The sequence below is a fragment of the Emydura macquarii genome, unplaced genomic scaffold (assembly GCF_026122565.2).
Source record: "Emydura macquarii macquarii isolate MOO-44397 ecotype Brisbane River unplaced genomic scaffold, CSIRO-AGI_Emac_v2 contig_2805, whole genome shotgun sequence".
In the NCBI taxonomy this organism is placed as follows: Eukaryota; Metazoa; Chordata; order Testudines; family Chelidae; genus Emydura; species Emydura macquarii.
Genome location: NW_027132942.1, coordinates 1,895,924 through 1,923,154, shown reverse-complemented (window position 1 = coordinate 1,923,154; position 27,231 = coordinate 1,895,924). Strand labels below are relative to the sequence as shown.

The window sequence follows — 27,231 nt, the reverse complement described above, 5'->3', positions numbered from 1 at the left end:
TAACCTTGTATTTTTTTTCTGGCTTTTCTGAGGGCTTGGGGAGAACAGCATGAATCTCCTGTTACCTCCCTCTCTTTCCCCCAGTTTGGGCAGATACATTGCATCTATTACACTGACAGACCCTGGTTGTCGACAGGCGGGATGAACCTGGGATCTCTGAAGCTTAGTGTATGAGTCTCCACTGTGTGAGCTAAAAGCCACATGGCTCTTAGCTCAAAGCTGTAACAGACTCATTAGTCTCTAGACGGTCTAGGTGTCCCTAGAGGAGTACAGGGGCCACACCCAGCAGGCGTGAGTTACACATGCACACAACATTCACTTGTCTGACATCAACAGACAATGTTACAGTTTTTATAATTTGTCAGTGCTATGATTATTGGACCTGTGGGGCCAAGAGTTTCAACTGTGGGGTGCTACCAAAAACATACGTGTGCCCATAAAACCCCACATCTATGCATATGAAGACCCATTTGCACTCAGCTGAGAAATACGTGCACCTAACTACCAGCTTTCCTGGACTGATAGCTGTTTGTGTGTGTTTGCAGGCACACCTGTTGCTGACAGAGTGGTCCTTTGTAGTTGTTTATGCTGCTGACAGAGCTGTTGGCTAATCAATCACAAAACATGCCAAAAAGAGGTACCAGATAGATGAAATAAATCAGGTGTCTTTGTTGTATGGAAGAAACTATCAGCCTCATGCTGATTTGCTGAGCAGATATTGAGACAAAAGATAGTGGTTCAAAGGGCTAGCTCATCCAGCTTGTAAGAGGCTAAGTGCTGTGCAGCTGGACTTCAGAGAGACAACATGAAACAGGAAAAAATGAGATGGGGAGAATTTTAAAATATGAATCTATTGCCACAATATCTGAGTGGGACCCTCTCTCCACCCTTTTTTTTTTATGGTTTTAACAAGTGTTTCATGATCTCCAAATATCACTTATTTAAAAATAAAGCCCCTTTCTAAAATCTCATGTATCTAATCTTTAGTATGTAGGTCTTTATCATGCTAGAACCATAGCATCTGAGCTCCTAAAAATCACAAATGGTGGGACGTGGTTTTCTTGCTTTACCACATTAGCATGAAACCACAGCAACTAATAGGATATATGGAATACGGGCTAGATTTAAAAAAAAAAAAAAAAGTTAAAGTTCAGCTCTTAAATCCATATTTAGATGCCTAAATAAGTGATCTGATTTCTCCCCTTCTCCCCTCACCCACCCACTCCAGCAAAGGCTAGTCTCCGCACCTGGGGATGTGTGTAGCTATAACTGGGTACCGGTGTTGGCTCAATACTTCCCCAAAAAAATCAATGACAAAGGTACACATTTAGGCAGAGCTCTAGATGAATATAAAGCAGGAAGGCATGACTGACAGCTCTCTAGTGTGCATGGTGATCTGTTACACTGAATAGCTATTGCTGGTTTGGAGCATATTTTATATTTCAAAGTGTCTGTGGAAAGGGCATTTGGTAACTACCACTCTTTAACCCCTCTCCAAATATCAGTACGAGGCAGATGCTCCTCTGCAAAAACCCCTTGAGAGCCAGCAACTGAACAGCGAATATTTCCAGCATGTGTTTTTTGTGAAGCCAGACAGTTGTACAAAGAAACAGCAGAAGATATTGGAACCCAGTGCCAGAACCCTGCTCATAAGGCTAGGCATGCACTGCTAACAAGCATACTTACCTGCAAGAAGTGCTGTCTTACATAGAGCCGGTTTGAGAAATAGGGGCGCATGGAGGAAAGGAAATAGATGAGTGGAGATTATGAATTTCTGGAAGGCGTGGAGGAGTTGCTGACTTCCGTGTCCAAAGAGGATCACTTTCTCAATGAGATTGTGCTTTCTTTTTTTACTAAAATCCCATGATTGCTTTGTCCATAGAGAGTTCAGAGGATCTGACTCAGCAGTTGGTCACACTTTTATGTATTTATAATGCACTTTCAATCAAAGGTAAAATTTAATCACGTGTAAAATTCTAACATGTCTCCATGTGCTGGCCTCTGCTCTTTTTCACTGTTCCCAGAGCCCCCTAGTGGCTCAGATGAAGAACAAAATTATACTGCTTAGTGTAAATAGTGGATTAGGGATCCCAGCTGTTGGTTTCAAAAGAGTAGGTGGAAAATTTACTAGTAGATGTGTTTAAAAATCCCTGAGATTTTTTTCTTGCTGCAATCCTAATCCATCTCTCTCTAACATCAGATGCACATGACTGGTTGTCAGCTTCACAGAAGGACGCTTTAGCTGACTGGCAGGAGCCTGGCACCTTGAAAAGTGCATCTCCTCCCTATGGAAGCTTTCTTGTTCCATTCTTAAATGCCACCCCCTCAAAAGCATATATGCAATTAGAGAACATGGATGAAATCCTGCTCCCACAGAAGCCAAGTTTTGCCATTGACTTCAATGGAACCAGGATTTCAAACTGTGTGTTTAGTGGCTAGGGTAGGAAAATAGGAGTCAGGACTCCTGAGTTCCTTAACCAACCCTGCCACTGCCTCACTGTATGACTTTGATCAAGTTACTTAGCTTCTTTGCCTCAGTGTATCCATCTGATCCAACATGATTCCAATGCGGGGAATCACTAGGAAAGGGATAGATAAGACAGAAAAAATCATATTGCCTCTTTATAAATCCATGGTATGCCCACATCTTGAATACTGTGCATGCAGATCTGGTCGCCCCATCTCAAAAAGAGATGTATTTGAATTGGAAAAGGTACAGAAAAGGGCAACTAAAATGATCTAGGGCATGGAACAGCTTCCATATGAGGAGAGATTAATAAGACTGAGACTTACCAGTTTGGAAAAGAGATGACTAGGAGGGGAGATGATAGAGGTCTATAAAATCATGCCTGGTGTGGAGAAAGTAAATAAAGAAGTGTTATTTACTCCTTCTCATAACACAAGAACTAGGGGTCACCAAATGAAATTAATAGGCAGCAGGTTTTAAACAAACAAAAAGAAGTATTTCTTCACACAACACACAGTCAACCTGTGGAACTTTTTGCCAGAGGATGTTGTGAAGGCCAAGATTATAACAGAAGAACTAAGTTCATGGAGGATAGGTCCATCAGTGGCTATTAGCCAGGATGGGCAGGGATGTAAAACCATGCTGTGAGTGTCCCTAGCTTCTGATTGCCAGGAGCTGGGAATGGGAGATGGATCACTTGATGATTACCTGTTCTAGTCATTCCCTCTGAAACACTTGGCATTGGCCACTATCTGAAGACAGGATACTGGGCTAGATGACCATTGGTCTGATCCACTATGGCCGTTCTTATTTTCTTACCTGTAAAACTTCTTACCTGTAAAACTGGCATAGTCACACTTTTTTCTATGATATCTCACAGGAGTGTTCAAAGTTAAACTGATAGTTAATATTTAAGTGCTTTGCAAAGTACACACATTATAGCAGTTATTAGATAAATGTTGCAAGTACAAAACCCTAATTATTCTTAATCCAATTCCTCAAGCCCTAGCTACTGGAAAGAGATTTTTGCTGCAGGTTACAGAGAATTAACGTGGAAAGAGATGATTTTCTAGTAATATTATGCCTTGGGGAAAAGGGGGAGTAGTGATTGTTAAAGATATCCTTGCTAAGGACTAGGATGTAAAGGAAAATAGATTCTTCCGTTTTTAATTTCAAGAAAGAACTGGATTTTCATCTTTCTGACTCAGACTGTCTTTATTTCACAGGTGGATGGAAAACTAGTAGCAAGAGATGCTGGACACCCACTTTATCCCTTCAATGACCCCTATTAACTAGAGTATATTGGACTCCATGCAAAAATAAAACAGGACTCCATGCACTCGTTCCCAAAGTAGATGTTGCCATTGTTTATCAAAAATCTTTCCAAATAAAATCTTATGTTCCAAATATTAGGCTTCTATGGGTTTCCCTATATCATAGTATATTACATATAGTGCATTCTCTTCCTCTAGATATTGTAATACCCGCCTCAGAGCTCATGAGGCTTATTATAATAGACTGCATGCTCACTGCTATGAGGAAAGCAGGAGGGTGAGAGACAATATATCATAGAAGATGTATGGACTCTGAAAATGTAAAACTAGGATAATACCCTAGTTTTGAACTGGGATATGTGCATAACACAACTCTGAAGTCTTTAGGCCAAGTGTTTGGATGGGAAGGGAGGGAACAGAACAATTTTCAAAAAGCAGATAGCTGCACAATCCTCTATTAGTTCATCTGTTTCCTAAAAGGAAAGTGAAATTTCTAAGAAAGCCATTGCACTAATGCCAGAAAGCATGAATTTGATTAGAATTGATTAAAATAACGGGAGGTTTAGTTCATATAATTATTTTATCCCTTTGGGGCTAGTCAGGGGCCTGTAAAATCACTCTTCCTTACCTGGGTTCATTTGCTTGTCATGGAAAAACAAATGCACCACCTGCAGCATGGTTCTAGTTCATCCCCATTCCTACTGGATGCTAAATTAGTTTCAAATCTAACAAAAGTTCTGGTTATCCTTCAGTCATGAAAGCTTCCCACTTCAACCAGTTCTGAAGGAGCTTTTCTGGAAGCTTTGCCTATATTTTCATCTAAACCTGCCTCAGCTGCAGCTGTCCAATTCAGTTTTGGGAAGAATACTGGATGAGTTCCTAACTATAACACAGGCACTACAACCTGTTACAAGGTCCCTTCCAGCTTCTTTATTGAGTAGCCAGCATGGTCTAATTTAGAAGATTAGGAGTCAAAAGAGCTGTGTTCTATTCTGGCTCTGTCACTGACCTCCTTGCATGACCTTGGGCAAGTCACTTCCTCTCTATATCTCTTTCCTCCCCCCCCTTTTTCATCCATTGTCTGCCTTGTCTGTTAGTTCGTATCCTGAAGAGCTATCTATCTTATGTGCTTGTATGCTGCCTACACCATGGGACCAGAAACAAACCTCCCCCTCCCAGAGCACCAACTCCTGGCAAAACATGATATGGTCACTGCTCTGTCTTGTTTTAATTTCTTCCCCTCTGATCCAGCAGTGCTGACCCTGAGCTTTACGTCCTGTTTAATTCTTTTTCCTCAAGGCCCCCTTTATTACTTACAATAAACCAAGGAGACTCTGCTGCCTCCTTTAGGCTTTACACAGCATCTACTATATAATTCCCCTTCAGTCTAGGGTTTGCGATAGAGACAATTATTCAGTTCAGCTCCAGTCCTGAGCTATAAGGTACAGGCTTCACACCATCTCTAACAAATCATTTCCCTTCACATCAGGGATCAGGTTTCTGTTATTCGGTCTTCTGTCCAGGGACCCCTGCAAGAGTTCACAAGTCTCCTTTAGTCTCTGTGCCAGCACTACTGAATGGTTCTGCTCAAACCTCCCTACTTCAGACAATTCCTCCCTATTCCCAGGAAGGGCCTGAAGAATTTTCCAACCTCTGCAGCTTCTCCCTGCAACTGGGCAGAATTCTTCCTTTTAAGACCATCCCTGGAACTCTACCTCCTTCAGATGTTTCATTTTGGGCTGATTATCCCATTTTTCCCTTCCTGGCTCCCATGCCAGATTGTCTCCTTACCTCAGCTGCTACCCTACCCCTAACCAGGCCAAACTAGGGTGCCCCTGTTTAGTTACAGAACTCCTTTTTTAAAAGGGCTCAGTCTCAGTGGACAGGATCTTGAACTAATAATCGATTATTTAGGTGTTGTCCTATATTAATTGTCCGTAAAGAGCAGCATGGTCTTATGAAGTAAGCATGGGACTAGAGAGTAAAAGATTACTGCATATTAGTATCATCTGACACTGATTCCTTCTATAGCTATGGTACAGTCATTTAATTTCTGTTTTAGTTTCCCCACCTGCAAAATGGGGTTGATTTATTTGCCCCACTGGAGACAGGGCATTGTAACAGGACATCTGGGACTGGCTTGCCAAACTTAAATCAAAGGGCTGCCTTAAGTTTTGAGACTGCCACTCAGACACAGTGATGGGCAAGGTTTTTGATTTATTGGAGTAAGGAAAAATAACAGCTGGCAGTCGGTGAAAAGTAATTGCATTTATTTTTCCATACTAATGGACAAATAAAACCAGAAGTAAAAGAGTGATTCTGTGTATAAAAATGGTAAAAATATAATATTGAGTTTAACTAATTATTTTGGTGTTACATAAATCATAGATCTTTAAGCCAGAAGGGAATATTGTGATTACATAGGCTGACCTTCTGTATAACACAGGCTATTACAGTTTCTTCCAATGATTCCTTTATTGAGCCTAACAGTTTGTGGTTGAATTGGAATGCATCTCTTAGAAAGATATCAAATCTTGATTTGAACTGTTAAGTGATGGAGAGTTTTCACCATCCCTTAGTGACATGTTCCACAATACAACCTAGATACAAATTTAAGTGATAATGCTTTCCTGCATTAATATACTTGCTTTTTAAGAAACCAGACATTTCCTTTAACAAACAAATGCAGAAGTTGAGGATGAAGATGAAGCCATACTATTCGTGTTCTGTGTCTTCTTGACTTCAAGCACCTCTTTTTACTGTTGGTCTAGGTTAATCAAACATGGATAACTATTAGAATGTTTTCATGGCTGATTACTAAAGTACTAATTTCTTTTATAGATTCTTCTCTTTGCAGATATTATATGATAGTTGAAAGCACTCTGTATAATGTTCTTTAAACACTAACATCCTTCTAAGGAAAATGGTTTTATCTACATTTATTCTTTCTACTCTTTTGGTAATTGTATGCTCTTAACAAAGAATGTGCTCAGTGTTTGACTTGACCTCGATATAGAAAAAAATTGCAGATGCCAGGAACCCAATTTAAAGTATTTTTAAAAAGCTATTGCCTTAACAAGTACCAGGTGCTTCAGTGGAAAGTGCAAGAAACACCCTGTAGTAAATTTCTTCCTTATCCACATCCACAAAAGGTTAGTTTATACCCTGAGCAGGAAGGTTTATATTGATTGATAAATATCTGAGAATGTTTTCTGTTCCTTTTTTAATTGTACTGAGTTGTTAACAAATTATAGCTCGGGGCATTGAGTTCCACCTGCTAATTACTGATTGTTTGTGTAATTTTTTCCCTTTGTATTGCATTTAAATTTGCTGCCTTTCACTGTAATTAAATATACCCTTGTTTTGGGACTATGCAGAAAGATAACTAGGAGTGTGTCCTACTCTCCTTCTCTATCATTCACTAGTTTGTCTACCTCCATCATGTCTCCTCTTAGACACCCATGCTTTATGGCTCTAATTGTCTCCTTCCACCTCAAAACTCCCAACCTTTCCACTCTCTTCTTCTCAGAAGGCAGTAAATGCCTCTCATTCTTTCTGTTGCCTGTCTCTTATTGCTGCTCTAGCCTGTTTGAGATAGGTTGACCTGACCTGGATGCAGCATTCCAGAGAAGGGCATGCCCATGATTTATATAACGGGATTGTTTTAATTTTCATCCCTCTTCTTCATGCTTCTTAGAACGTTGTTTACTTTTTATGATTGCTATGGCCACTTGAGCACACTGTGATGGGCTACCTGGTTTGGCAGGACTCTGACTCTTCAGGCTGGGCTGGATGGCTGGTGCTGTCAATGCCCACCTTGCAGTTTGTCTAAAGGGCAGCCCCACCAGTCTTGGTGCACTGCTGTCCCTCCTAGAACGTAACACCCCCTAGCTGGGGTAGCGCTCACCCAGCACAGTTTTAGCACGTGTGGTGGGGGAAGAGCCTGGGCTGGGGTTGTGCCCCAGCAGCTGCTGGGCCCAGGGTCGATTAGAGGTCGGAGTTTCAGGGAAGTGCCAGGGAGCAGCCCCCTGCAGCAGCAGCAGAGGCCCTTGCAGGGGGGGCTGCAACTGCAGCGGGAGGGCCCAGCCCCATTTAAAGCAGGCCGGGCACGAGTCCTGCTGGAAGGACGCGCTGCTGCAGCTCTCAGACGCAGGGCGGGGGGTTGGTTGCACAGGGGCTCCCCCCAGGCCTGGCTGAGGCAGGCGCAGGGCCTAGAGGGGCAGGTTCCCCGTAGCCTGCGGGGACTGAGGCGCTGGGCCTGCACGGTGCAGGGGGCCGACGCTGGAGCCCGCAGAGAAGATGGCGGCGGCCGCAGCGCAGCCCCTCGTCCATCCCCACACACCGCTGGCCTGGCACTGGGGCACCGGGCCGGCCTGCGTACGGCGGGGGACTCCCGGTCACTTCCGACTACATTTCCCAGCATGCTCCGCGGGCCGTGTCACCAGCGGCTCCGGCGGAACTACCTTTCCCAGTAAGCAGTGCGGGCCGCCAGGAGACTACCTTCCCCAGCTGGCCGTGCGTCGATCACGAGGCGCCGCGCCTTGAGAACTACGTTTCCCAGCAGGCCGTGCAGCCCCGGGTTCGGAGGGGACCCGCGCTCGACGGCCGCTAAGGACGCTGGGAGCAGCAGTCCCCGGGCCGTGCGCGCGCCGCGAGGCGGGTGTGGGGCGTGTCCTCGAGGGTATATAGGCAGCCGGAGGGGCCGGGGGCTGCACTCTGTCGCCGTCGCCCCTGTGTGAGTCCATGAAATCTGCTGCCGCGCGTGCTCAGCTCGCTCCAGGCCCCCCGACGAGGTACCGCCGCACGCGCTGGGGCTCGCGGGCCGGCCGGTCGGGTAGCGGGAGCCGGTCAGCAGGGTCCTGGTTCTGCGCCGCTGCGGCGAGCGGGTGGCGGGGGGATGGGCTGGGCAGGGCTGTGTGTGGAGACCCGCGCTGCGCTTCCCTTGCGCGCGCGCGCTGCCCTCCCCGCTGGGTGGGACTTGCTGCCCCTTTCCCGGGCGCCGGCCGGCCGGCGGCGGCGGGGGGGGGCCGTTCGGAACGCTGGGGGAACCCCACGTGACTGGGGCGCCCCCCTCTCCCCCCTCCGGGCCTCCGCCATGTTTGTTGGGGGCGGTGAAGCCCGAGAAGGCGAACCTGCCGCGGTGCCGGCCGCGTCACGTGGCCTCCGCTGCTGCCTGTGAGCGGCCGCTGTGGGGATTTGGCGCCAAACGGGGGGCGGGGATGGGCCGGGGAAAGGCGGGAAAGGGGCCCATTGTCTCTGTGAGGGGCGGTGCCTCCTGAGGGAGCGAGACTCCGGCCCCCCGCCCGCCCGAAGTGTGAGGCGGGGCAGGCTGTCACTCTCCCCCTTTCCCCCCCCCCCCCCACAAGCGCTGGACCTGTTTCTCCCCCCCCCCCTTTTCCTCCCAGCCACGGTGGGGGCGGGGACGTGTCACCCTTCCCCCCTCTAGCCCCAACGTCACCCCTTCCCCGAGCTCCAGGCCGTGGGGGGAGGGGAGACGACGGTTATTCGCCGAGGCGCGCGGGGGGAGGTGTTTGTGTCAGGTGGGGTGTGACCCGGGTTACCCCCCTCAGCTGCGGGGCGGTGAGGGGGTCTCGTGTGTGTGTGTGTGTGTGTGTGTGTGTGTGTGGTGGTGGGGGGGGATAACGGTTCCCTTCTCCCTGAGCTAAGTGCGGGGGGGGGGGGCAGTAGCCTGTGGGGTGCTGGGGGGATGGTGCTGTCCGCTCACACAGGAGGCCCCACGATCTCTGTCTGTCATGTAAACGTTAGCCAGTGGCCATGGGATACCTGCTTTGTGGCTTCCCCTCCCCTGAGTGACCCGAGGGACCTGGCTGAGGGACCTGCTCTTTGTGAAGATGCCCGGCACGTCCAGGCTGCATGTGTGATTAACGCCAATGGTTCTGAGCTTCAGCTGCCCTCTTATGTGGGGTGCCCGTGGCCTCTTTTCTGGAAGTGAGGCCTTCTGAAGGACAAACTTTAAATGACTTTCCCAAGGCAGGGGCACAGCTGGGTTTGGAGTGCAGGGATGTAGGCATGGGCCCCACTGGCTACACATCTGTCCTTGCAGCCCTGAGTACCGCTGTAGTTCTCTACAAAATAACTACCCCTGGCTTCGACGGCATCGGTTAAGAAGGCTGGTTTAGTGGGTAGGGCCCTGGAGAGCTGAGTTCAATCTCATCTCGCCTACATTTCCCACCTGACCATATGTGAGTTAATGTGCCGTGTTTCCATTCCCCACCTGTAAAATGGGGATAATACTTCCTTACCTGTATGTAACGATGATAACCGCCATTAATGATTGAGATACTATGATGATGAGAGCTGTATAAGTATCTGGGTAGCGAATGTGCCGTTGAAAAGGTTGTCCCCACCCACACACACACACACATTTGTACTGAATGATCTGAATTGGCTTCCTAAAATCAAATAGTTCATTTTGGTGCAACTTTATTTGGTTGCTCTTCTTTTGTTTGAAACCTGTAAGTGTCAAACCACAAAACTGCACTACTTTAACCTGGGTTTTAAATTGTCAGTAGATAAAGATAAACAGATGCAATGTTGTGCATGCAAGCCTAAGGAAAGACAAGGTAATTGAATTCTGTACAAAGCAGCATGCCCTGCTAGTAAACCCCCACTTAGAAAGTGCTGTCCTCTCTCCTTAGGTCATAATCTAATGTAGCTCCTCCTGCTATTAGGCCTCAACTCTATGTAGTCCTGCTGGGTGATGGCTCATGGTGAAGAATGCACATTTTGTAATCCTATCTTTATTTCACCAAACAAGGCCCTAACGGCCTCCACCTTTACTGAGCCGGAGGTAGAAAATAGTATTTGGGGTAGCCAATGCAGCCTTTTAAGGACTGTTGTCATATTAAGTTCCTCTGACAAAAACCTCAGACTACTTAAAGTGAAAAGCATTTTTAAAAAACCTATTCATAATCTATACTGTTATACTTAATGTAGTTTGGGAGTGGAAGTGAACTTGATTCCATACTAAGAACAAGATGCATGGAAAAACTTAGTGCTTGTTTAATTTTTTTAATTAAGCTCTATATGAGATGTTTCCCAAACTCCAGAACAGTGCTAGAGCTAGCTGCGTGCATGATGTTGGCTTCCTATTTCTAACTACAAATCTGCCTTATAATAGGTTAAAATATATTCATTATTCCCCATGAAAGCAGTTGCTATGGTTGACATGGATGTTGTGCATTTGATTGTGAGTGGGGTGGGAAGTGTTCGTGAATGGGCAAGCTAGCCAGCAGTCCAAGACTACCTTTGTTTTAAAATTAGGGATCAAAAATGTTCAGTCAATTTATTTCTGATCAGCTGTAATTACAATATGGTCCACAGTGTAGACAAGCTTGCAGACACCTGTTCTAGACAGTCAGAAGTCTGAAACTGTGCACTAGATTTCTCATTACTGATTCTGGAAATGTGAACTTGTAGTCACTTCACCTTTGGTAACACTATGTACAACACTGCAAATCCATTCTAATTGCTATTGAATCTTCAGTTGTAGAATGGAAGAGGAATTGGCTGCTCCCTCCACTTCTGCAGACAAAACTGATAGGTAAGGGCTTTATGTGAGTTAGCAAGCAAAGGTAGGCAAAAAAAAAATTAGGGTAATAGTGGATCATATTTCAAATTAATATTTAAATCTGACATTGTACTTAGCTCTAGGCATCATAAATGTCTTATGTTGCCATACATGAGACCACAATTTAGGAATGCTCTTCTGTTCCCTCTTGCTTGATTAACACTAGTTAAGTCCTTATTCCAGAGAAACGCTGCATTAACAGCCTTTGATTCCTTCTGCCTATAGCTGTAGCACAAGACTTTGCTCCAGGCATGGCTACATGACAAACGTGTGGGGGTTTTTAATGGGAGATAATAGGCCAATGTTCCATGTCTATGCAGCTGAGTTTACTGTCTTCATGAACTGTCCCCTTCTCTCTGCTGGACTTCATACAGTTTTCTCTGTTGCATTTTTCAATATAAACAACTCTTCTCATATTGGAGTGTTATATGTATGCCTCTAACTGAGCTGAAGACTGAAAGTTGGCTACTATATTATGCAGTCTTTCTTTGATCTGCCTGCAGTTAATGGGTAAAGTTATTCTAATGTGAGAAATGGAAAAATCTTTGTCCCCTTAGTGCTGGTGCAGATGAAAGTTCTCCCCACAGTAAATGAATAATCACGTGAGGGCTAACTATTTAGTACTTCTATATATACTGCTTGTTGATGATTAAATCCAACCTTCAAATTCTTCCCACCAAGAGTCAAACATTCTGGGAAATGGAAGCATGTCCCTTAACAGAAGGGAGCTACAAACATCCTCCAGCTTGTATACTTACAGATGTTCTCTTAAATGTACAATGACTAATCCAGCGTGTGTACTATAACTTTACAGTGGGGATGTGGATGGAGAAGCCAAGAAACTACTGGGCTTAGGACAGAAACACTTGGTATTGGGAAATATTCCAGCGGCTGTTAATGCATTCCAGGAAGCTGCTAGTATATTGTAAGTAATTAAACAAATTACTTTTTTACTTGGATTCTAGTTTTGGGCACATCACTGAAGTGAATCTAGCTGAAAGGTAGATACTTGACTTTGGCCTAGACAAGCTGTGTTTATAGGTAGTTTGCAAATATCTGAATAGAATTACCTGGAAAAATGATGCTTGTACACCATCTATGTAGCTTTCTTGGAAATAATACATTTGTGCTGCTTAGATGCTAACTATTGGGAGTAGTGACCAACAGTGTCTCAAAACCACTGTATCAAGAAACCAAACCAGCCCATATAGTGAAAAATAAGGAATGTAATGCAATGTAAATCTCATTAGTCTAACCACTAGAGAACCATAATCTACAAATTGCAAGTAAAGCAGAGGCAAGTTGCTTAGCCTCTAAGGGAAAGAGCACTTAGAACAGGAGACAGTGGATTTTCTAGACTATCAGGTGCTCTGAGCAACCAGAATTTTCAGTAGAACCTGTTCCAGTTATCAGTAGGAGGGATAACCACCATTTGCTTAAGGGTGGAGGTGAGGTGAGAAGTGACAAAGTGTAAATTGCCTTTCCCATCCAGAAAAGATTTAAATGTTGCATATCTGGTAATGTAAAGGTATTTTAAAACATGATGCAAATACTTTGTATTAACTTATCTATCTTTGTAGGGGTAAAAAGTATGGTGAGACAGCAGATGAGTGTGCAGAAGCTTTTTTTTACTATGGAAAGTCTCTCCTGGAGTTAGCAAGGTATACTAATAAAGACTCTCTAGCTGGCTTGTCAGTCCTCTAAATTCATAGTATCCCTGTTCCTGGATTTTGACATCTTGTAATGGTATTTTAATTACTCCTATAAAGGGATACGAGTGGGGGAGTATTTTGTAGCAACTGAAAACTTTAGTATGGAGCCTTTTGGATGAAACAGTTAGATAAATGTAATGGCCTCTTAGAGAAAAATTTAAATGGGATAGCTGTACCTTACAGGTGAGGAAGGGACATTAGAATAAGGGGTGGGTTATTGATAGAATGCTTGAACTCAAGGAAAAATAGAAGAAATACTATCTGTAGGAGAGGGGCAGGCAAAAGAACTGTTTTTACCAAGGCCACTAGCAAAAGTCTAACTGGAGTAACTGAATGCCAGTCCTATCTTAAATATTTTTAGAGCATCATCACCAGGGTGTCTCTTGCCACATAAGTGTAGCATGATTCTCAGTATCTACTGAAATCAAGAGTCTGGCCTAGAATAGTAGGATTTTGCAGGCTAGAACAGGGGTATGGGTGAGGAGCTCTCAATCTGGTGCTAGGTAGAAAGTCAAATGCTATGTTCCTTCGAGCATTAAAGGTATTCCCTGGTGCTTGCTTGCAGCTGACATGTTTCTAATTTTCTAGAATGGAGAATGGTGTATTGGGAAATGCCTTGGAAGGAGTGCATGTGGAAGAAGAGGAAGGAGAAAAAACAGAAGATGACTCAATGGTAGAAAACGCTGATAACATAGATGGTATGTAGAGCTGTCTAACATGCCACAGAGATGCCAAGCTGTGTTGCCTTGTGTAAATATTGAACCTGGATTCTTTACTTTGCTGCCCTAGATGATCTGAAGCCTTGTACCAAAACTTTTAACAGGTGAATGAGTCGTCTTGTATAAATTTCCCAAACCTAGCTAAAGATTTTTATTTTGCAAGAAGCTCTTTTCAGACTGGCTTTGAGTCAAGCATTCACAAAATATGACAACTGTGAAGCATTACATTCAAACTTTCTTTCCTGTACTAAGCTTTCCAGCCAGCTAGGACTGCTTTGTATACTTGCAGCAGTACAGTGGCATGTGATGTCATTCACTTAAGTTGGTCATAAGGGGAGAGTTTATTTTGGGTCAGACTCACTGTCCTCCCTATAAAAGTTCAAGGGCAGTTTCCATTTTATAGTACATTGCAGAGGATAATTGCACAAGGAGTCTTTTATCCATCTAGACAAACTTGGCATCTCTTGCTCAGCTGTGACTAAAAATGCTAATGCACAAAATTGTATATTGCTTGCGTGGTCACTTACAGGACCTTAATGTTGCCCAGAAGGGTTTGTCTAGCATAAGCTGCTTTATTGGTTGGGACCCAGCTTCTTTAGATTTCAAAAGGAATCGTGTTTAGGAACATGTGCTATACACACACTGGAGGGTCTGAGGGTGGTATTTTCAATTTCCATTAATGCTTTTATCACTAAACTCGAAGAAATGTTTATGCTTCATCTTCCTTAACCATGTAGAAGAAGCAAGGGAGGAGTTGAGAGAGCAGGTATATAACGCCATGGGGGAAAAGGAAGAATCCAAAAAATCTGCAGAAGTGTCTCCAGTACTGACTGAAGCTGGGAAGGGAACAGAAGAAGATGCGGAAATGGAAGGAAAAACAAGAGAGGAGGAAGACATTGCTCTGACAGAGACAAAGCTTAAAGAGAAGGTGGAAGAGCAGGTAGAGGCAGCTATGCAGGAGAAGGCAGTGGCAGAAGAGCAGGTGGCAGAAGTAATAGAACAGCAGACAGCGGTGGCTGTGGAAAAGGAGGAAGCCTCAGAAGAGCAGGTGACAGTAGCTGTGGAAAAGGAGGAGGCAGCCTCAGAAGTGCAGGCGACAGCAGCCATGGAAAAGGAGGAGGCCGCCTCAGTAGAGCAGACAGAAGTGGCTGTGGAAAAGGAGGAGGCCGCCTCAGTAGAGCAGACAGAAGTGGCTGTGGAAAAGGAGGAGGCCGCCTCAGTAGAGCAGGCAACGGCAGCTGTGGAAAAGGAGGAGGCAGCCTCAGAAGAGCAGACAGAGGTGGCTGTGGAAAAAGAGGCAGCCTCAGAAGAGAAGGCAACGGCAGCTGTGGAAAAGGAGGCAGCCTCAGAAGCTATGAAAGAGCAGGTAGAGGCAGCTATGGAAAAGGAGGCAGCCTCGGAAGCTATGAAAGAGCAGGTAGAGGCAGCTACAGAAGAGAAGGCAGTGGAAGCCATGGAAGAAAAGCCAAATGAGGCACTAGCCTCAAAAGAAACACTCTTTGCAGCTGGAAATGCAGAGGGCAAAGAGCCAGTTAATGAAATGCAAACTGAAGAAAAAATTGAAGTTTCTGCTAAGGTAGAAAAAGAGAGAGAGGACCTGATGGAAGAGGGAGATGGTGCTAAGGTAGAAAAAGGAGAAGAGGAGAAAGATGACCTGATGGAAGAGGGTGAAGGTAACAGGGATAGGAGAAGTACTTGTGGGTGGATTACTTAATGGATTTGACTTGCTAACCAGGGGTAAAAGTTACTTTTCCATTCAGAATTTTCTGTTTGCCATAGGCTAAGGGAAAGTCTCAAACAAGGGGCACTTGGATATAAAATCCTCCATGTAACTGGCTTCAGTTAAGTTTCAAGGAACAGTGAATAGTTTTAGTTTCTGTCTAATGCTTAACTAACTGCAAAGCAAAAGCTTTATGTGGATATCTTTCTGGGGGCTGTGGCTAACTTCAACAGTAATGTGTGGAAAGCAATGACTAGGCTGGTAGAGAATACTGAATGGATGTCCACTTGCATGCATCTGGGTTTATTGCACTAACCTTCAAATAATTGAACCACAAGTTGCCTCTGGTCCTAACCGCCAATTCTAGACGGTGAGGCAGTAAAGTAGAATCCACTGAATTGATACATATAATAGGACATCTCCTTGTATTGAGAATTAGAACTCATCTAAGGAAGCTTAATGAATGAAGAGTGAACTTCATTGTGAAACTTAAATTTAGTATGTGACAGGCCTTAAAATTCCATTGTAAATGGGGCTAGCTAGTACAAGCTTCCTCCTATGTAGCCTTTCATGTCATTCTGCTTCCCTGCTTTTTTAGAGCTGCTAAACTACTCTAACAAACCAGAAAACTAACTCTATATACTTTCCAAAGTAGCATTAAGAGGCTATAAATTGTCACATGGTGTCTTGATGAGATGACAATCAGGATGACTGCATGATTGTGCCAGTTGAGTTATTCACATCAAAAGCTTCATTTAATAGTGACAGAATATCCATGCAGTCACTTAATTTCCTTAGCAATCTCTGAACAATTCTGGACAATATTAAAGGCATCTCTCATGTTGAACATCACAATGGAACGGTCTGTACCAGTCACAAAGGATGTAATGTAGCTACACTGTAAAGTATCTTCAGTTACCATGTATTGTGCGGATAGATCCAATAGATTCTATTGCTCTTGCCTCAAACTCGGGCTGTACCCACAAGAAAAGCAGTTCTCAACTTTTTTCCCCAAATGACAGGAAAAAAGCATGTTGATGTAGCCATTTTATGTTAACGTGAGAGTGCTTATTTTGACAACTACATCTTGGCCTAATGTCTTGTCCTCTAGCCTCAAGTTTTAGTCAAACTTGCAATGGTGACTTCACGTTATCTAGAAGTCCTGTTGGGAAGCTAAACACTTAGCATCTTTGTTCTCACGCTAATTAATTAATTCTCATACATCGAGACTTTGACCGTTTTTGCAACGGGTACACTATTGCCAATAAGGTTGTTGAATCTGGCTCTAGTTATGGCAGTTACCACAGTTGACTTCCCATGCTAGTCACCAGTATGTTGTAGAGACCACACCTATGTTCTTCCTGTCAAATGTAACTGATTTCCCCAAGAGAAGTAAAAATTGATTAGCTCACAGGCTGGCTCCACCTTCCACACACACAAGAGCCTTCTTTTTCCAGATGTATATTAGATTGCCAAGTTTGTATAGGATATCAATTGTGGTGTATAGCAAGCTTCCCCATCCACTTTCCTTAAGTATCAGATGGCTTGTGCCCAAAAGTAAATGCTGGCCCCACCCTCCCCTTCCGCTGTCCCCCCCGTTCCCCCTCACAAGGCTTCCCATTGGTAGGATAAAATTATGTAACTCTACATTTAAAGCACTTTGCTGCCTCAAAAATTCACAAGCTGCACTGGTACTGCAGAATAGCAAATTGCCTAATAAAATGGAGTTGTCTGAAATCCTAAGACGTTTGCATTTGAGTTTTAGACATAGTATTTCTGACCCCATGTGTGGTAGCTATCTTGCTGAAAACATTTGTGACTTGTAGGATGAAATACCTGTCACTGGTCAGATTCACCCTTGGGTGACTGTTTGCAACTCCATTGACTTCACTTGGAGCTCCCATGGAATATATCAGAATTTAGCCCTAAATTAGCAAGGTGGATAGTGCAAACAGAGGCTGAAATGTCACTGACTGTTCTAAAGTCTTACACATTCTTTCACAGAAGAAAGAGGGGAGATACTTACCTCAAATCTCTAAACCGCTGAGCCAGGCAAAATAAATTAATTGTATATATCCAATATCATTAGTTATTCTCCTCCACGAACTTGCCTTGCAGAAACAGAAGGATCAGATGAGGAAGATAAAGAAAATGACAAAGCTGAAGATGATAAAGAACACGACTCGACAGTTGAAGACAAGGTGAAATCTCTTGACTAAGAATGATGTTTGTTCTCGGTTCATTTGGAAGAACATAATGCTTAGGACTGATGGCATTGGTTTAGACCCAGGCACAGAATTATTTTGTTCCTGACCCTGGGTCGTTGTCATGTTCTGGGGATCCTGACACCTTTGCAGACACTTCACAGTGAAAGTACAATGATCAGTATGTTTCTGGTAGTTTTGGGTATCAAACTACCTTTACTTATGTACTAAAGCCCCCAAGGTGATATGTAGTACACTAGTCCTACTTTGCCTTCTGGCTCCTTGCCTAATTAATACATTTGCAAAGTGGTTGCTTGTGCTGTTGTTTTTTTCTAATACCTAAAATCTCTGGGCCAATAACTGCACTCTGGCAGCCAGTGCAGATACAGATTGTTCCAGACTGCAGGAGTATTCTCACAGTGAACATACTTCAGCTTGGCTGTTCCCAATACACCACTTGTAACACCCAGCTGATTCTTCATGGATTGGTTAAAGGCTTACATCCCCTTCTTTACTTCCATACCCTCTAACAATTTTGGGTAAGGTGGGTTGACGGGTTTGGCAAGGAAGTAAAAAGTTCTGGCAGTTCACGGTTGAGGCTTCTTCAGGGCAGTTTCAGCCTATCAGCACAGGGATATGCATAATCACGAGCTCATGGAGGGACTGTGGCTCTCATGCAATCTCTGCACCAATCACAACGTTTATATTTTAACTCTGGTGCTGTAGCATTTCAGTACACCAATGCTCTGACTTGAAGGACTGGCTTAACAAAGAATTTCTCAACCCATAGGTCAAAATCCAAAATTGGGTTGCCAAACATGTCAGTGTCATGGAGCTGGCTGGGATCAACTCTCCACATTGGACATTGTAACCTGGTTCACTGGGTTGCACCCCATTTCAATTTTGGCCCCTTTGTGACTGGAGCTGACCACCTAGAGTGTGGGGCAGAGCCCAGCCAGTCCTGCAGGACAAGTTGAGAGGGAGCAGTTGGTGTCGTGTTCTCTAGTAATACTGTCTGTCCATGGGCCCACTACTCCACCCAGCCCTCTTTTTTGGAGAGTTATTGACTCACCACCCCTCTGCCCTTCAGTTCCTTCCCCAGAACCCTCAATTCCTTCACTGAACTGCCAGGTCCCTTTCTCTCCTCTCCCCCTCCTCCCCCCCTTTATTCTTTGCTCCTTGTGGGTCAGGGGATGTTTTTTCAGAGATGTCTTGGCTTGCTTTCTCTCTTTCCTCCCCTCTCAGGTGGTGGCTTTCCCCAGTTGTTCACATCTGGAATCTTAGCTCTGAGCCCCCACTGTCATGGGAGGTGGGGCCAGCATGGAGTCTGGGAGCATCTCGGGGTGGTGTCTCTGAGTTGTGACAGGACATAAGGGTTTACAAATGGGTCCTGCACATAAAATGGTTGAGATTCTCTGGTTTAACATACACCATACTTCTTTAAATGGAATCTCTTTGCCCTGTTGTGTTGGTATTGCTATTTGCCTCTAATAGATTACCTTGCTTTAACAATCTTATTGAGGTTTCACTTTAGCTCCTTTATCGTCTAATTCCTGATCCTCTTACTAGTAGTATCTTAAAATTAAGCAGAGTTCCAAGGTAATGTTGACAAAGATGTTTAGTAGTACTCAAATGACTGTAGATTAAACTAAAGATGTGAGATGTAGTCTTAAACAGAATCTGAAATCATGAACTGGTATCTTGAGTCTCAGCTAACTTGAAAAGTGCAGATTACTGAATCAGCTGGGACAATCCATAGTGCGGTGACAAACTAAACAATTTATTAAGGCTTTAAACTTTAAATTCCTGATGAGCATCTTTGCTACATTGTCGCACATTGCATCACCTGAGACAAGTTTTCATTTTTAAAATAAAATTAGAATATAATTCTAGTCTTTTCAGGAAAGTGAAGAGGATGAAGTTGGAAATCTGGAGTTGGCCTGGGATATGCTGGAGTTGGCAAAAGTAATCTATAAAAGGTAAAACTTCACAAGTCTTGATCTGAGTCTGTTATTAAAAATAAAGGAACTTACAGGAAACTACTATGGAGTTGGCATAGCACAGATACAGAGGTGGAAGCTTCTGATCAGGGTTTCTATAGAAAACAGTCTAATTAAAGTGTTTTCTTTATTTAGACAGGAAACAAAAGAAGCTCAGCTCCATGCTGCTCAGGCTCACCTAAAACTAGGAGAAGTTAGCATCGAATCTGGTAAACTATCTGAACTCTGATTGTACATAAAGTGCTATAGTATTAAACTGGCTTCACTTCTTGCTAACTTTCACCCTATCTCACCTGCCATGTGCCTATTTAAAATGGTCAGAGGTGATTCAGATGACTGGAGAGAAAAAATAAACTTCAGACCACATGGTGGATGTGTTCACAAATTTGAATGGTCTTGGGACAGATAAGGGAATAAACGAATTAACTGTGCCAGTTACATGCTTGGGCAAAATGGGGAAGGCCATGCTGAGACTCAGCTTGCTTTCGTTGCTGGGATAGAAATAGCAGTGGCTTGGAAATAGGCTTGTACACAATAGCCAGTCTTGAATGTGGCTTCAGAAATTCAAGAAATGAACTTTTTCATCCTTCAATAGTAGGCCAGAAGCCAAATATACCCAAACTGTTGTCAGAATGAGATGAAAAATACAAACAAGAACTGGTTGGGTTCTAGAGATGGGCAGACTCCCCAAAACACTCAAGTTGGCTTCTTGGTGTTCTTTGAATGCTCATAGTAGGAAAAGATGAAGCAGTTCCTTAATCCTGAGACTTCTGCTTCAGATTGAAGTTTGCCTCTCTCCTTGAAACTGTCGTTCTTTATCATCTTTGTGTCTGTTTTCTGTTTGGCTAGAAAGTGGTTTCAGGCTTTGAATTAAGCTGGGAGGATTCTGTGGGTTAGGACTGCAAAATTAGGGTTGTACATATGACACTTTAGTCATAGCAGTGGGAGAATTGCAGTTAGAGGGTGGAATTATCCATAAGCAACTTTATTTCGTAATGTTACGGTGCAGTTTGGGCCAATATCATGCCCCCAACAGTGGGTAAAATAAACGGATTGTTTTAACTGCGAGTAAGCAGCTGAACAAAAATACATAGTCTGGGCTTTTGTCACACTTCCCCTGGTTCACCTGTAGAGTTATCTTCCTGTGCTTGTGTGGGAAAAGAGGAAAGACACTTTAAAAGTAACTGTCTAAATCACTTCAAAAATGTGGGGGTGGGGAGGAGAAGAGGTTTGCAAGTGTAACTACATGAAACTGACTGACACTTTGAGTTTCCCTTTAATTGTTGGCATCACTCATTGAGGCAACTGCTTTCAGATCCTACAGAATCCCAGAGCAGTCTCTGGAATACAGTAGATGGGGAGATAGTCTGGTAAATTGAAGTTTGTTTGGATTAATACATATTGGTTGTATTTGTAAAGGTTTATGGCTCTTCTGTTACAGAAAACTATGCACAGGCTATAGAAGAGTTTCAGGCATGCCTAGGTTTACAGCAGAAGTACCTAGAGGCTCATGACCGCCTGTTAGCAGAGTCACACTACCAGCTGGCACTGGCATACCACTACAACAGCCAGTTTGATGAAGCAGTTCTGCAGTTCAGTAAATCAGTAGACGTCATTGACAAGAGAATGGGTACGTAGACTCTGTAAAACTCTAGCTAGCAAACTGTCCTAGGAAATCTGGATTTGACTATCCACACTGCATTGGGCATGAAAAGTAAAGAACTTGCATATTTTTGTAGCAAGTTCTTGCATCAGTGCAGTTACTGTGATTAAGCTGAGCTGTGAGTAACATGGAAGCACACTACTCTCCACAGCTCTCTGAGTGGTCTCTAATGAAGGCAGAGTAGCTCAGTGCTCTTGCATTGTTGGTTTAATAAACTGCTGACAACTTAAACCTGTATTCCTCTAGTGATGCTGACTGAACGAATAAAGAAAGCAGAAGGAGGATCCACTGAAGATGAGAAGGAGATTGAAGAATTAAAGGGACTACTTCCTGAAATTAAGGAAAAGATAGAGGATTCAAAGGAGTCTCAAAAGAGTGCAAGAGTAGCTGAACTGGCTTTGAAAGCAACTCTGGTTAGCCTTTAGTTTAATTACTTTTCTAGTAAGTTGGTGTTAACTAATGGTATAGTTTAAGGCGAGCAGAAGGGTTGCCATACTGGTTTAGAATTAGTGATTGTCTGCAAATGACTTACCTCGTGACCAGTAACTGTTGAATAATTCAGAATGGATTATGGCTCACTTCCCTTCCTCTTTGAGGGGAAGAGAGAGACTGTCATGTCACCACTATGCTTTTCCCTCTTGATAAAACTACCTCTTATTAAACAATCAGCTAGTTCTCAACAAAGGGGCTAGAGGAGAAAGCGACGTCACATGCCGGCTGTTTTGTTTTGTAATAAATAACACTATGGGTAATGCTTTTTTGGCAAGGGTTAGTTTGGTTGGCCAGATGCCAGTAGACAAACTGTAGAGATTTCTGGATTACTATAATACAGCCTAGTTTTGAGAGTCCTTTAATTGGGTTTAAATCTGGTTCAGCATCTGATGGTGGTATACATCCTGAAGAGTTGTATAGTGCAGCCAGCCTTTCTGAAGGGCCTTGTACATCGAAGACCTTTTTAAGATACCTCTTAGATAGGCAGAACTTAATTTTTCCCCTGCCTAACTGATTAGCAACCTGTTTGCTCACTCAGCATGAAATAACCAATTTGTTGGGTTGCTATAAATGTCTAAAACTTGGGTACTTGGTACAAAAAACAAAGTAATCAGGATTGACTTGGTTAATGCAGATATAATATAAAACCACCTCACAGAGAAACAAAAGCCTATTAAATCCTGATTTAATTCATGGTACAGCTAGCACATGAAATGCATTGTGTGCCAGTCTTATTGTAACCATCTATTGACTCCAGAAGTGAAGCATCAGTTATCAGTCATGCACATTGTTGTTTTTATATAATTACTGTCTCACTTGACCTTGCTCTCTCCTGTTGCACAAACTGAAAAGTCATTTGTAAGATCTTCAGGACAGGAACCATGGATTTGTATAGTAAAGTCTCAGCATGCTTTGGTTGCTCAGAAATACTGCTAGAAGCCAGTGCTTGGTTAATCACTATGGTTTCTTTCATCTTAGGTTGGAGGAGCTACCTCCAGTTTTACACAGAGTGACGAAAGCTGTTCTGCTTCCACAGTAAGTGAAACACAAATCTTGAGTTCAGACAAGTATTTAAATACTAGTTTATTGCATGGTTTTAATGTTTGATGTCATTTACATTATAACCTCTATCTTGTAATAGATTCCATTAAGAAAACCAGCTGATGGAGCATCCCAGTGTGTTACAGACATCTCCCATCTTGTCAGAAAAAAGGTGTGTCTAGATATATAGCTATTTGGAGAAACTAATATAAAGCTATCACTGGCTTGCACTGTATAGTCTGATTTCTTGGCTAAACAAAGCCTTTAACTATCATTCTTACGCGCAGAACAAATTCTAAAAAATAGAAATACTGCATGAAACTCCTTTCCACAGGGGGCCAATCAGTCTGGGAACCATCCAGCTTCCTGGAGAATAGCTTTTGATGGTACCTTGTATGCTGTACAGCACCCCACCTGATCCACACTGGTTTAACTTCAAAGCTGAATTGTGTGGGTCCTGCAGGTACTTCCACTATGTTGAGGCCCTACAAGAAGGAGTAGGGCAGGTCCTAGATAATAAGGGCAAACAACCAGGCTGAGTTGGGTTCCCTTATTTCCAAGTGGAAATGGAGCATTGGACTTAATAAAGAAGCAAAGCCAGTCTAAAGGTGTGTGGTGGTCATACCGCTAGTAAAATCTGACTACTTGGCATGATAAAATATGGGTAACCTTAAGGGAAACTAGTGTTTGGGTTTGTTGTGGGTTTTTTAAACACTAGAGTTCTGATTAGTATTTTCCTAATTTAAATCGAGTTTGAGTATTCATTTGCATACTCTATGTACTGATACGGCACACCATGGCTATCTGCATTTTGTCACATCACCATCTTTCAGTCTAACTCAAAGCAAGTTTGAAACACCTGCCATCCGCTCTGAAGCTTAGATCAAATGTCACAGGTACTTAAAGGAAGCTGCATTAAAGGGTGTGGATTTAATGTAGAAGTAGGATGCTTTCCTGCCAATCATAATTAAAGATGGCAAAAATGAAGATGGTATCTAGGCAAGGTAGTATCAGAATTCTTACTGTTAACTGTGAACTTCTCTTGTGCCAAAAGATTAGAGATTCATCTGAAACTTCATCACACCAAGTAGGAGTGCCTGGTAACTAGGGGTTGAATAGTTCATGCATAATGACATTTAGACACTAATTTTAAGTCTTTTAAGCTTAAACTTGTACATAGTGAGGACTAAACAATTTTGTCTTCAGAGGAAACCAGAGGAGGAGACTCAACAGGGAGACAATGAAGCTAAGAAATCTAAACCAGAACCGGCTGTCAATGGTGGTGGTGATGCTGCCCCCAGTGGAAATGAGGTTGCAGAAAAAATGGAAGAGGTGGGCGGCAGTTGAGTCAGGAGTCTGCAATGTATATTTCCTTCTCTGTTAAGGCATAGCTTTCATACTGGTAGATCTAACACTTAATTGCCTGCTGGGCTTTTTCCTAAGACTCCTAATACAGAGCTGGGGAATTTGCCCAGTTCAGCAGAGTGCATGTTAGATACAAGATGTCTGGCCCTTACGCATTTGGAAAGTAAACTGGCCTTGTAGCTTCTCCCACTTGGGAGAGGCAGTGGAGTTCAGTATGTTAAATTACAGCTGAGCTAAAAACACAAGTCTCCTTTTTTCCTCAAGTGGTGGTGTGTAGTGGACTTTTATTCCATCTTGCCCTTAAAATGAAAGGGCAATCAGGCACCAGACCTGTCTGCATCTAAATTTTAGAATAGTGCTTGGTTTCTGTAATTACCAGCAAAGTGGGGGTAACCAGTTAATGCAGTTCTCCAAGCTATCAAAAATTTCCCCACTGCTGCATGAATTAACTGATGTGGAACACGTAATGGTAGCTCTTAACAAAATGCATCCCTCTCTTTTTCAGACAGAGAAAAGGCCACCCATGGATTCAGGGGCTGCAGTGGAAAGTAAAGTATGATAGGTCTTTAATATGGACCTCTCCTCCCAAGGAGAATGGTTTTGTATATAGTGTATTTTTTCACTTTGGCAACTTTTGTATGACTTCAATAAAAATTGTAAGCAAATGTTTCAGGTTTTTCCTCAATATGGGTGAGCCATGCTCCTGATACCAACCACAACTGCACTGGTACAACAGTACAGATGAACAGTGCTCATCTCTCTAGTGCTGTGAACAAAATGTCCCAAGGAGTTTAATGCTCATCCAGTGTGTAACTGCAGAAATTGTTTCATTGACCTACTTGGGACTGTAGTAAAGTTAACAGGATTTTGTGACACACTGCTATAGAGTGTAAGGGCAGCTAGAGGTTGTCTTGCGTGGCTGGCTGATTGATTGAGAGTCAGCTGTAGCTTCTTCGTGGAGCACTAGATTTGATCTAGAATTAACAGCCGGGCCTGAAACAAGCAGAAAGCTGAGGCAATAATTCTGTTACTAAAGTCAGAGGCGTTGCAGGTGCCCCTTTATATACAGAAAAAACATAACTTTTAAACATGCAGCGGATGCCTCTAGAGTTTGGCTCTTCCCTAAAAGAAGGGGTAGGAGGAAAAGCAAACTTGTTCCGATTCTCCTGTTAGAAAATGGTGAGTGGTGCATTTCTGATGTGGATAGAAATGCAAGTTAAAAATGTACAGAAACAGCATTCTGAAATGGTATTTTTATTAGTTAAATAAAAATTCCTTAAATGTGCTTTAAAGTTATCAGTGTTTTTTACATTAAACTGATTTATTAAACGAAGTATTAAGTGTAATTAGTGAAGTGAGCTGATTTGTTTCTGGTTATGTCCTCTGAGATCACAGTGATTTCTTAACTTTGAATGAACTAACTAGTCACTGAAACTATTCTTTCTCCACTTGCTGAAGAAGCTATTACCGGCAAACTGGTTATTGCACATCAACAAACGAGTTTCAGGAGCTTAGAAATCAGTGTGGCTACAGTTAGTCAGACCACTGAAAACTTGGCAGCAAATGTGTTGTGTATATTTTTAATCTAAATTTTAATAAATCATGGTAAACTTATATCCACTACTCAGAGCCTTACAATATGAACATTAAGATGATAAATACCACTGCATCTCAAGTGCTCATCAGCCTGAACGTTGTTATAGACAAAGTGGGTTTAACACTTAAATCCTTGCATCCTATTATTAAATATTAGTGGTGCACTTATCTTGTCTTCTATGGGAGAGGTAACCAGCTTAATTATTCATGGGAACTAAAAGTTGGGAAATTCCAGGAACAGACTGAGTGGGTGTGAGAGCAGGGAGTCTCAGCTTGCATTCTCTTACATTGCATTCTGCAATGTTACTAACAGGTGTGTAGGTGTGGGTTTTCTGTCAGTCAGTAAAACCATAGCATTAGAAGGGGGACTGCAAGTGTCATCTAGTCTAACCCATCCAAGACTGATGGGTATCCTAAGTCTTTTTCTGAGATTTATTCTAAATTTGTTGTGCTGTAGTGTGAACCCCGTCTCTTGTCCTGCCCTGGCAAGAGAACAACTTTTCTCCATTTTTTTTATGGCAGCCTTTCAGGTATTTGAAGATTATCAGGCTACCCCCACTCTCTTTTTTTTCCCCTCCCTCCCCCCAAACTAAACACACCCAGTTCCTTCAGCCTTTGCTCATGTCTTGCATTCCATCCCTTTGATCCTTTCCAGTTTCTGTACATTCTTTCTATACAGCAGTGACCAAAATTGGACATGGTACTCCAGCTGAGACCTAACCAGCGCCAACCAGAGTGGTAATATCACCTCCTGTCACTTGCACACTATGCCTCTATTAATTTGCATTGTGGGGTTAATGAAATTTTTGGGTTGCAATTCTTGGCAACAGCATTGCAGTGTTGACTCACATAGCACAACTGCCAGATCCTTCTCAGCAGTGCTGCCGCCAAGCTAGTTATCCCCGATTCTGTATTTGTGCGTTTGTTTTTTCTTAAGTGTAGCACCTTACATGTGTCCTTGCTGAATTTCATTTTGTTGCCTATAGCCCAGTTCTTCAACCTGTCAAGGTCCCTTTGAATTTTAGCTGTATCCCCCAAAGTGTTTGCACCTCTCACCTCACCCCCCAGCTTTGATCAGGCTGCTTTCTACTCCTATGTCTTGCTCATTAATAAAACCACTGGACCCAGAAAAGAGCCCTGTGGACCCCTGCTTGTGAGATTGGAAAGTAGTCATTCCCCTAATAGTTACTTTGTTTGCAGTTGTTTAACCAATTGTGTGTCCACTTAATGGAAGTTGGACCCAGCCTGCATTTCTCCAGCTGAAGTCCGTGATATTATGTCCACTGCATTTCCCCCAATTCACCAGACCACTTACCTTTCCAAAGGGGGAAATCAAGGTGGGTAGAGCGGTAACAGCTTTCTTACCTGTTGCTGGGTTGCTGCCTTC

General features: G+C 43.2%; 2 protein-coding genes across 7 annotated transcripts in view; both read left to right on the top strand.

Moving 5' to 3' along the window:
• Positions 1-7,528, top strand: part of AKR1A1 (aldo-keto reductase family 1 member A1) — a 41,707-nt gene extending 34,179 nt beyond the window's left edge. Inside the window, exon 9 of the mRNA XM_067567790.1 lies at positions 3,694-7,528. Within this exon, the coding sequence (XP_067423891.1) occupies positions 3,694-3,759 (66 nt within the window). The 3' untranslated portion in view covers positions 3,760-7,528. The remainder of the gene's footprint in view (positions 1-3,693) is intronic.
• An 836-nt stretch (positions 7,529-8,364) lies between these two features.
• NASP (nuclear autoantigenic sperm protein) lies at positions 8,365-24,917 on the top strand. 6 transcript variants are annotated; one of them, XM_067567786.1, is made up of 15 exons: positions 8,403-8,534; positions 11,249-11,305; positions 12,147-12,257; positions 12,913-12,993; positions 13,633-13,742; positions 14,501-15,436; positions 17,602-17,684; positions 19,581-19,666; positions 19,823-19,896; positions 21,129-21,317; positions 21,597-21,763; positions 22,821-22,877; positions 22,984-23,055; positions 24,090-24,215; positions 24,754-24,917. In XM_067567786.1, exons 1-15 carry the CDS (start codon positions 8,485-8,487, stop codon positions 24,805-24,807), a joined length of 2,253 nt encoding a protein of 750 aa, XP_067423887.1. In that variant the 5' UTR covers positions 8,403-8,484; the 3' UTR covers positions 24,808-24,917. The 6 variants fall into 6 exon arrangements, with proteins under 6 accessions (XP_067423889.1, XP_067423887.1, XP_067423886.1 ...); XM_067567785.1 differs by having other exon boundaries at positions 8,470-8,588; positions 19,590-19,666; XM_067567783.1 differs by having other exon boundaries at positions 8,470-8,588.
• Positions 24,918-27,231: the final 2,314 nt, after the last annotated feature.